General features: G+C 44.7%; 2 protein-coding genes across 6 annotated transcripts in view; one reads left to right on the top strand and one right to left on the bottom strand.

Annotated features, from left to right (window-relative positions):
- Nucleotides 1–225: 225 nt before the first annotated feature.
- LOC139675365 (proline-rich protein HaeIII subfamily 1-like) lies at nt 226–1,248 on the bottom strand. The gene has a single exon (XM_071562980.1). It carries the CDS (start codon nt 1,246–1,248, stop codon nt 226–228), a length of 1,023 nt encoding a protein of 340 aa, XP_071419081.1.
- The window catches only part of BMPR2 (bone morphogenetic protein receptor type 2), a 109,513-nt gene continuing 100,406 nt past the window's right edge, over nt 516–9,622 (top strand). For all 5 annotated transcript variants that reach the window (XM_071562887.1, XM_071562886.1, XM_071562890.1 and 2 more), the window contains exon 1: nt 516–1,479. In XM_071562887.1, coding sequence (XP_071418988.1) covers nt 1,404–1,479 — 76 coding nt within the window. In that variant the 5' untranslated portion in view covers nt 516–1,403. The remainder of the gene's footprint in view (nt 1,480–9,622) is intronic.

The raw sequence follows: 9,622 nt of genomic DNA, 5'->3' as shown, positions 1-9,622 counted from the left end.
CGAGAGGACGAGGCAGAAGCTCCGGGGTGTGTGACAGGCAGGCCACGGAGTTCAAAGCTGATGCAATCTCAGAGCCTACTAAACAATTTTTTTCTCGTTATTATAGGCAGCTTTTGCGATTCCCGAGCTCACGCCTCCCTGCTGACAGCCGCTCTGACAGACAGGGTGCCCGGCTGGCCCGGCCGCCGCCTTCCCACGGCCTTCCCGGGAGGGTCGGCCGGGGCCTCACCCGGCTCCCGGAGCCGCCCGTGGCTCCCACCGCCCTTCCCGCAGCGGTGCCGCCCGGGCCGTGCCCGCACCCCGCGGAGCCCCGCCTGGCCGGCCCCGCTCTGCCCACCTGGAGCCACCTCCGCGCTGCGGGGCGGGGCCGGGCGGGGGCGGCGCGGCGGGACGGGCGCTCGGCCCGGCGGCGGCAGCGACTCCCCTTTGTGTCTGGAGCTGCCCGTGCTGTTGGGGCGGGCGGGCGAGAGGGGGCGCGGCCGGCGGCGGAGCTTCGGCCTCGCTCGGCTCCCGCCCGGGCAGGGGAAGGAGGCGGAGCGGCCGCTCTCCGGCGAGCCCGGCGCGGGGGGAGGGAGGCGGCGGCAGCAGCGGGAGCGGCGGAGCGGAGCCCGCAGGGAGGAGGCCGCGCCGCCCGGCGCTGTGGGAACCCGGGGCGGGAGGCGGAGGAGGGGAAGGGCCTTCGCCGGTGCGCTCGCAGCCGGGCACGCCGAGGAGGGGCCGCGCCGCCCCGGGCCCCACCTTTGCCGGGGCGGCCGGGGGTGGTGTCGGTGCTGCGGCGGGGCCGGGGCAGCGCGGAGAGGCCCGCCCGGCTCGGGAGGCAGATGGGCCGGGATGCGGCCGTGAGAGCGGCGGGTGTCGCCGCCGCCTTCCCCGGAGCGTGAGTCGGCGCGGAGGGGCAGCCGGAGCGCAGAGCCCGTGGCCGGCATGGGACGCGGCGCTGCCGTGCGGTCGTAGCTCGCTCGCCGTGCCCCGGGCAGCCCGCGGGGCCGCGCCGACTGACACCGCTTGGGCGCGCCTGGATATGTGCCCTTCCCGACCGGGCTCTTTCTTCGATGTCGTGAAGCTGCGTGGGAAATAGCCCGGTGCCCAGCAGGGTCGGAGCCTACCGCCGTCCTCCCGGCGGGGGAGATGCCTCGGGGCTGGCAGGCAGAGCCAGGCGCTTCCCCCGTGTCCGCCGAGCGCTGCCGCCTCCCGAGGCATGAAGGCGGGCGGCTGTAATGGAGTAAGAGCGAAGACGGCTCCTCTCATCTGCCATTTGCCCTTCCAGACGGGATTGTAAACCGAGAGAGTTGAGGAAGGCTGTGTGAAAGCAGGCGGAATTTCCTCTCGTCGGGTTGTTCGTTTTGGGGGTTTTCCCCCCCTTTTTTCCCCTCCTCCTGGCTCGAACCGAGGGCTGCCCAGGTATGCCAGCCTCACTGCAGCACCTTGTGCTGGTGCTCCTGCTCTCCAGTGCCACTCTGCTGCTCGGCACTGCGGCTGGTGAGTAGCCACGGGGTGCAGCCAACTGGCCATTTTGGCAGCGGGAGGGGGGTGGGGTCCGCTCGTATTCGGGCACATCTGAGTCTCCTTACAGTGGTGTGCATCTATTTCATCGGCGAAGTCTGATAAAAGTTTGGAAACCCCGATACGTTCGGTGTCTCGGGGAATAAAATGCTGCTTTATTGTGTAAATGAACTCGACCTGCGCTCAAGAAGTATGCTTTGCCTAGATCTGCATCTCTTGTCTAATAACTTAGTTCAGTTTTGGAAATATATATAATCTTTATGTTTTGCATACCTCGCCCTTTGTAAGGTAATGCAGGAATTTTTAATATATATTTTAATCTGCAACAGAGCTGTGCCTGTCTTTGCTGTGGGATCTTCAGGCACAGCCATTTTTAATTTTATCAGCATCGGTGCCTCTGTGGGCCTTAAACATGTGCTGCACTTTTATAACAGGCTTACTGTAACATGTATTTCTTTTTTCTTGGAGGAGAAATCTGAGGAAAAAATGTAGCTATTTCTGTTGCCAGTTGCTATTACAGAACAATAACACAAAACACTGTTGAGGAATGCTGAAATATCTTGAAGAGTACTCTTTTAATAACAAGAAGTTGGAAGTAGATGTGCTAAGAGCATCCTTAGTCATGTTTTTGGACACTCTAGTCCTATTTCTCACTGTGTTCGAAAGCTCAGTGTTCAATATGTAGGGTGCTGGAAGAGGGATGTGTATTAGTCTGACATCCTTTGATTTCTGTCACGGTGACAGATTAGCATGTTGGAGCCTTCAGAGTGTTACCCAGCTTTGTTAGGCAGGAATACCAATTGTTCTTGCAATATGCGTTTTCCAGCCGCTTTGGAAGAGTCCTACGACTTCTGTGTCGTTTTACTGATCGGGATCCAATTTGCAGTGCCTGATTTTTTTAGTGTTATTTTTTAATCTGCTGTGTATAATTCATAAGTGAATCTTCATTAAAAAATTGCTGAATCTTGCTAAGGTGACCCAACAAGCTGATGGTAGTTTGCATATTATATTTCAGTGAGGTCTTAAAATTTGTCAGCCTTGAAGATACTTAGTGTAATTATTAGGAAAATACTGGAAATGTTTATGCAGGTTATTTATCACTCTAACTGGATAGTCCCTGATTTTCTTGTTCCTGCTTATTGAGAGGCCTCTTTCAGGAAGATATTTAAATGAAAACTTGATGTTGCCTGTATCATCATGACCTTTGACTGCTATTATTTTAGACTGCTGTCTGTAGCGTCTCTTTGTGGCAGTTTCTGAGGAGTGTTTTTATTTTTTATCTGGGGGAAGGGACTCCTGAAGGTCAAAAATCTTGGTATTAAAGCACATATTAATCAAAAAGGCCCAGCATCTCAACTTTTTTTTCAAATGTATTTTTAACGAGTGTAGGATTTTTTTCTCCCCGTTGTGGAAACTTCAGTGAGTTGGTATTTCTGTGCCCTGATGAAAGAGAAGGGTTCCTGAAGGAGCGAGTAGGGATTTGTACAAGGCCAAGGGCTGGGCAGGTGCAGTAGGAGCCCATCTGCACGTTTTGCCAATTCCCCTCAATTCTGACCTGGCAACAGCATTCCCAGTATTTCTGTTCTGGTTTTGCCTTGCTAAAAGGCTATTAAGGATGCCAGCTTGGCTGGTTGTTTTGTGAATAGGAACCTATTTTCTGTTGTGATTTATTTCTTAATTGTGAAATTTTAACAATTCCCATTTTAAAAAACGGTGGTCATAATCCTCTGTAAAGAGTAATTACATGGATGATTTGAGCTTTAGTTAAAGAATCTAATGGTTGATTTTAAGTTTACATTGCATTTCAGAAAAAATGTCTATACATGGGGAAGCTACACTAATGTGTAATTCTGCCCTTTTATGTTCATGAAAGAGCCAACACTCTTTCTTCTCTTCCCCTCCCCCAAAGTATGAACTGTATACTCCCATCAGAGTGAAAATGCTGCCTTTGTAGCTTTGAAACCCCCTATTAATTCTTACTTCTGCTTAGTGAATGGATACTATATCTCAGCAGTGTATCGAATTGAGTGTTTATAAATGCACAATCGTGACATCAGAGGCAAAGTATTTTCATAATAGGTCTTTAAGTTTCTGTCTGGAGGAGAATATCTGGGAGATATCTGGGGGAGAGGTCCACAAAGACCTGGGCTTAGCATGGACAGAAAAGAGAAAAGATAAAGATGACAAAAAAAGAATTCTCACGATGGGGCTGGAGATGAGAGTTCCACTCATAATCTGGAATATGCATGAAGAAAGAACATGGTTATTCCTTCACCTTTGTAACTGAAGATATAATAAAAACTCCCTCTAGATTCAGTAATACTTGCTGATTATGAGAAGGAAAATATTACTGTCTTCCTCCATAAAATACAGATATTAACAGTTTTCTGGTAACACTGTATTTAAATCATGTATTAGTCCTTGTAAAGAGAAATGCTACAGTGAGGACGTTTTACTGATGAAAGTCTTAGGCAGTGGTTTAAAAAGTCGTATTGGACAAAAATGGTTTGTGCCACTTTGTTCTTTATTTCTCAAATGATTTGAAATAACTATTTCTAAACCTTTTGTTTAATACTATGAGACATATTTATATGTCTTTAAATTGTAGGGGATTCTGATGTGTGAAGGTTTGTGCCTGAAGAGGTGATTGTTGAACCTTTGAGCTCTTCCCCAGTATTGCTAAAGAATTTTGTTTGGGTGTTTATAAGGACGAGATATTAAAGATATAATCGTTCCTCATTTCACTTGCTTACGTTCTGTGATATGCAATACTAAACCACTTTTCCTTCTTTAAGCATGTCCAGGGTAGACAGCATTCCATTGCCTAATGTGTAAATTATTTGTGGAAAGTATAAAGTCAAAATTAAAGCAAACAGAATGTACTTTTATATTTGGAAATATTTCCATAAATCTGTATCTATGTGGTTCAACAGGGCTGTAAAAATTAAAGTGCATAAGGGATTGGATAGAGATTGAAATATCTTTTTTTAATGATCATTTTAATTATTAATTAAAACGAGTGAGCTGAAGCATCTTTATCTAATTCTGTCTTACCAGTTAAAATTACTTTAGTATCCCAACATAATTTGTTTGAAATATGAATAGTGTGACATGAGGAAAAGCCTCCTTTAGGTATTCAGTTCTTCTAATTCAGTGTTTTGAATTAGTAACTGACTCTGTGTATCTTGCATATAAACCAGTGGTTTTTTAATTGTATATGCACCCCAATTTCTACATATTTACTAAAGCTATACCCATTGTTTATGGCTTATTCAGGCATAATCTAAAAATTAAATTTACTTCTGTGTTTGTCTTGGAGCTATCTCAGAAATACCAGCCTGGGAGATGGAAACAAGGCTTGTTTGCTTGAGGAGCACTCTGGAATGCCTGATGGATAACCACATGTCCAGGCACAGCCAGTACACCAGGCTAGGTCTTCATTAGCAGCCTGGTTGTGTAAGGAGACAGTGTAGCTGTGCAAGCCCAGGGGTCTGCGCAGAGCCATTCATCTCGGTGAGAAGAGCCTTGTTTCCATCAGGTAATTCAGCCTGTGACCCTCTGTGATACTTCAGCCAAGCTGCTTCAGCTCCCAGGCAAACTTCAGTTCTGGGGCACTGCCCTGTGCAGGGCAGGCACAGCCGTGGGGAAATGGGAGCTGTGCTCGTTTGGTGAGCCCAGATTTCAAGCCCCAATACACTACACAGATCCCTCACTGCAGTGTGAGCAGCTTTAGCCTCAAAGGAACCACGTCTGAAAGGTTGGCTGAATTGTCTGCCTGTCCATCTCTGCTGAAGGCAGGCAAACCTCTCCGCACCCTGGACAAACAGGGAAGCCATAACTGTGTGTCTTAGAATTATGGTTGAGTTTGTTGAAATGGGTTTTTTGATGGCACTTCCTAGCACTTATTAAAAATTTCTCTAAAAATGATTTATTGACTTTTGCATCGTTGTCCCCCCCTCTTTTTTTAATAATCCATTAAGTATTTCTCAGTAGTCTGTATAGTCAGTGACATTGTTTCCTTGCCAGATACCACCTTCCTCACCAGAGAGCTGAGAAAGTTGTTACGTTGGGTTTTTTAGAAATGTTTTATTCCTAACAACAGAGTGCATGGCAATGGAGCTGTATTGTGTTTGGAACTCAGTCTGGCTGTGCCATGAAAATGTGCTGTCACTTTCTGGGCAGAATCTAACTTTATAGCCAGGGCTGTGAGCTGAGTGTAAAGTTTTATTCGGAACAAAATGTTTATGCCTTGAATAAAACAGGCTGGATGATGCTTTGTGTTGGGTAGGATGGAATCTGTGCATAGCTTACAGGCTGCAAGTATTAATTTTATTAAGCTTGTAGACTTCGTGGAGCTGCTCACTGCTTGAATTTGAATTTTAAAAAACCAGTGAAATACAAGAACAGTTTTCCAAAATACTGACATTTCAGTATGCAAACTGATTTTCTCTGAGGTGGTTTGTATGGTTTTTTTGCTGTTGCTTTTTTTATTTGTTTGGTGATTTTGTTTTGTTTTGTTTTTTCTTTTTTTTCTCTGAAGCACATTTATAGAAACATAAGGCTGGAAGTTACTTTCCTCTGTTTCCTCTGTGGTCTGGTTGTGTAAGTACAGATAATAATGTCTGTCTAACATCTCTAAAATCTCCAGTGAAGAGAGATTTCATAGCCTGTCTAGGTAGTCTGTCCTGTTACAGTGCTTAATTATCATGGTTTTCATAATGCAACAGTAGTAAGGGGTTTTAGCCCCTCTTTTCTAATGCAAGATTGTTTAAGATATGCCTTAATTAATACGTGGCAATCCACCTGACCATGCAGTGTGGAGTACATACATAGACAATTGCCAGGGAATAGTCTCAAAAAGTGCCTGTGTTGAAGCCTTGAGCTTGGCTGCAGTAATTTATGATGGAAACCTTGAGCTGACCATCAGTGTTTTAAAATGCAGTTACTGCAGTTTCCAAAAACTGTGTTTGAAAAATTATGCTCTTTCTAAAATTTCGATTTCTGATGCTGTCTTCCTGATCTGTTAATCTGTTAATTGCAGAGCTGGAAGCTTGGCTGAGCAGCAGGATTGGAATCTGATAGGGGAGGTCAGGCTTGGGGGTGTGAGGAGGAGGAAGAAAGGCTGGGATAGGAGAGATCTGAAAGGATGAAGGATTCAGTCTGGTTTGCTGTGGGATGAGAACCAAGGTGTATTAGACAGACAGAGATAGTGTCTAAACTTCTGTCAGACTTGTCTGGAGAATGAGTGGAATGAAACTTTTGTGCTGGAGAAAGAAAGAAAGTGTAGTTAATTGTAGGTAGCAGTTTTGAAGATTTCTGTTCTCTTTTGTGAGACTGAATGAGAGACCAGTCGTTTAGATGCTGCCTTTACCCTCCTCCCTTTCTCTCAGTCTTGTAAGTTTGGAAGCCACAAGCTTTTGGGTAGTGATGGTGTGTTGTTCCAAGTCATTGGGATGTGTCAGTTTTGTCAATTGGCTTCTTGAGTTTTCATCAAATTGTGGCGGTTTTTTTTTGAACTCTAAATATGTCTGCCTTCTGTGTCTCAGTACTCTGTATTTTCTCTTTGGTTTATTATGAAGGAAGGAAAAATAGGCACTGCGGCTGTCACTGACATTTGTGAACCCTCCCATCTCCACATCCAACTTCTGAATCTACTGGCCAATTTCTACCATATGTGAAAGATGCTCAGTCTCAAAGATTAGTTTACTACTGTTTTCATGAAAATCAGAAACTGAATAGAGGGGACAATTCCACGGTAGAGGTTTCCCAAGGGGAAAGAGGAGCAGAACTCAGCCCATACAATTCTCTTTGCTGAAAACTGGCTGCCCAGTCAGTGCCAGGGTGCTGGCAAGTGTGTTGGTGCATACACTGGCCAGTACTAAGCACAGGATATTTTGTCTTCTGTTCACCTGACGTGCTGTAGGAGATCTGGAGAAGAATGGGGAATCCCTTTGGTGGGAAGCATAGAAGTTGGCTAAGAAGTGTGGGAGAAGGGTCACATTTATAGGCAATTAGTTTGCTGCTTGTGGAGCAATGGGTGTTTCTGAGACAGTGTAGAAGCCAATTTTTTGACTGAATTTGGAAAACAATGCCCAAATCACCTTACTGAATGACTGTCATCCATTTATGAACTTTACAGTGTGTATGAGTAACTTGTATGGTATGCATTGTTTTTCACATTTTCAAAACTGGATTTAATTGATTATCCTGTGTATAGGTTGTGGTTTGGATATCCCCACATTAAGTTTCCTTATGATCTTTTCAACAGCGGTGTAACTTAGGCTTTTCCTGTGGTCCCTTTGAATGTTTTTACTCTGTATTATACTTGCTTCAATCTGTGAAGTGCATGAAAAATAGTTTTATTATTTGTTTAAGCAGGAGTAATGGGAAGGCACATATTGTCACCTTCTGGGCTGGAGTAACTGGCAGACAATGGCACAGGCAGTGGTACAGGGGACCTCTGATCTTCTGTACTGACTGCTAACAGCAAGTGGGCAAGGCAGTGCAAAGCAGCTCTTACTATTATGTTTAGCCAAAAGCTGATACTACATTTATGCTCCTTGTTCTACTATATATACTTCTATTTTGAGTGTAAGAAGGATGGGTGTAAGAAAATATGGGTAAGAGGCTTTTTTTCTGTAATGATATGACTGTAAGTATGATCGAAGGTCATGCATGTTAATTGGGCTACTTAGTTTATAGATTAGAGAATGCAGCACTTAATTAATATCAAAGTGTTGGGCGTTGACAGTGTCATCTCTCAAGCTCGTCATTCTTGGTGTGAAGAGCACTTCCCTCTGCATAAGTCACAAAGGTCAGGCTTACCTGGTGTGAGAAGCTTTAATGCAGTTCAGTGACAAGAACCACTGACTAAACATGCTCTGCTGCTCTTGCTTTTGCCTTATGAGACTTCCTCAGAATGGTTTGGTTTCTGTTGAAAATAAAACATTTTATTTCTGCAAGCAAAGCAGCAGATATTTGGAACAAAACTCCTAGACCATCCGTATTAGAGAACCTTAATTAGATTTTTCTAGGAATTTAAGTTAATCCACAATCCTTTGCTATTTGGAAATTTTGTTAGACTTGACAAATGTACCCAGAAAAATAATGGGATTTGTTACTATTAAAGGTATTTTCTATAGTAATGATTGTATTAAATAAGTGATCTTACAGCAGTATGTTTAGATGTTGATTCTAAAAAATGCTTGCTTTTGTTACTGATGGAGTGGTTCTGTTGTAGTTAGTTTGTTGCTGAACCTACTTGAAAATTAGTCCTTCCTTCTGGTGCTGTCCTTCAGGGAGAAGTCAGTAAAGCTGATTTTCTTGAGAGACTTTGTGTCCTCGTACTTTCTAAGTTGCAGAAATCTGGGTGTGGGCATACTATCCACTGTAGATAATGTGCTATATGCTGTGAATTTTTGTCAGTCCCTTTTTGTGTTTAAAACCTAAACACTAGAAATTGTTTCTCTGTATATATTTGCAGACAGACCTTTGCTGAAAATCAGAGGTTTTTTAAATGATTATCAGTTCTTAAATATAAATTTTTATTATATTTATCTGTCTGAGGCACAAATGGTATGTGGAGCCAGTACAGTAAGCTGAAGAAAACTGAGGTTTTAGTAGGAAAATTGTAGCACCTCTCTTTTTATCTAGACAGTGGCACTGCCATATATATGCAAAGCAGGCACTTAGCCCAAGAACAAGCTTTCTGTATTAAAATAATTTCAGTTGCAATGAGAGAAGGATAAAAGGAACTCTGTAATGAAGTTCGTCTGGATGCCACCATAGTGTCTGTTCCTCTGTTTGCATGTTCCAAGTTCCTTTCCTTTATTTCTCTCTGCAGTGGCCCAGGCCAGGGAGCTGCAGCCGGAGCAGCTGCCGGGCTGGAAATAGCCAGGCAGGCCGGGCCCTGCCAGGAGCAGGAGACAAGGGACACACTCCTGTCTCGCTGCGCTTCCTCCTGCCATTTGAGTAGCCGAGAAGTGGAAGAACTTGTTCCAGCGTTCTGTGCTATTCTTACTCGGCTCTGCAGGCAGGGATGAATGACTCAGTGAATCTAAATGAGTGAAAAAAGATGTGGAAACAGGAGGATAAATCATTCCTCATTCCCACTGTAGCG

Source organism: Pithys albifrons, chromosome 8 (genome assembly GCF_047495875.1).
Source record: "Pithys albifrons albifrons isolate INPA30051 chromosome 8, PitAlb_v1, whole genome shotgun sequence".
In the NCBI taxonomy this organism is placed as follows: domain Eukaryota; kingdom Metazoa; phylum Chordata; class Aves; order Passeriformes; family Thamnophilidae; genus Pithys; species Pithys albifrons.
Note: the sequence above shows the minus strand (reverse complement) of the source record. Positions and strands in the feature narration are given on the sequence as shown.